The 448-nt window shown below is 60.7% G+C and overlaps 1 protein-coding gene across 1 annotated transcript; it reads left to right on the plus strand.

The window, feature by feature from the left end:
* Window positions 1–6: 6 nt before the first annotated feature.
* Window positions 7–444, plus strand: LOC112094771 (kinetochore protein NDC80 homolog; the record flags this gene model as incomplete). The annotated part of the gene is made up of 1 exon (XM_024176471.1): window positions 7–444. A coding segment is annotated over one exon (438 nt), but the record flags the coding sequence as incomplete, so codon positions are not given.
* Between the last annotated feature and the right edge of the window lie 4 nt (window positions 445–448).

Genomic DNA, 448 nt, shown 5'->3' on the forward strand with positions numbered 1-448 from the left:
CACCGTCGTCCGAAGGACTCATTCGCTCACCCACAGCCGCCGGCGCCGGCGCCTCTCTTCCACGGGCCCTCCCGCGACTCTGACGCCAGCGTCGTCAGCAGCCGCCCTTCCTCCGTCGGTCTCAGCCGCGCCTCCGCCGCCGCGGCCACTTTTGACCTCTACAAAGACCACCGCTACCAAGTCTCTGCTGTCGCCACCATCGACGCCTATCTCTCCTCCCACACCTCCATCTCCCTCCACCTCCCTTTCCCCACCGCCAAAGACATCACCCAAACCCTCTCCTTCCTCATGTCCCGCCTTGATTTCCCCACCACCAAGGTCGATGAAGACCTTCCTCTCCTTCTCAAGATACTAAATTATCCTTTCAAGCTCAACAAATCCATTCTCCGATCGCCTGGGACCCCACACCAGTGGCCCACTTTTCTAGCCATCATCCACTGGCTCGTCC

This window comes from Morus notabilis, unplaced genomic scaffold, assembly GCF_000414095.1.
Source record: "Morus notabilis unplaced genomic scaffold, ASM41409v2 C11184031, whole genome shotgun sequence".
NCBI classification, from domain to species: Eukaryota; Viridiplantae; Streptophyta; class Magnoliopsida; order Rosales; family Moraceae; genus Morus; species Morus notabilis.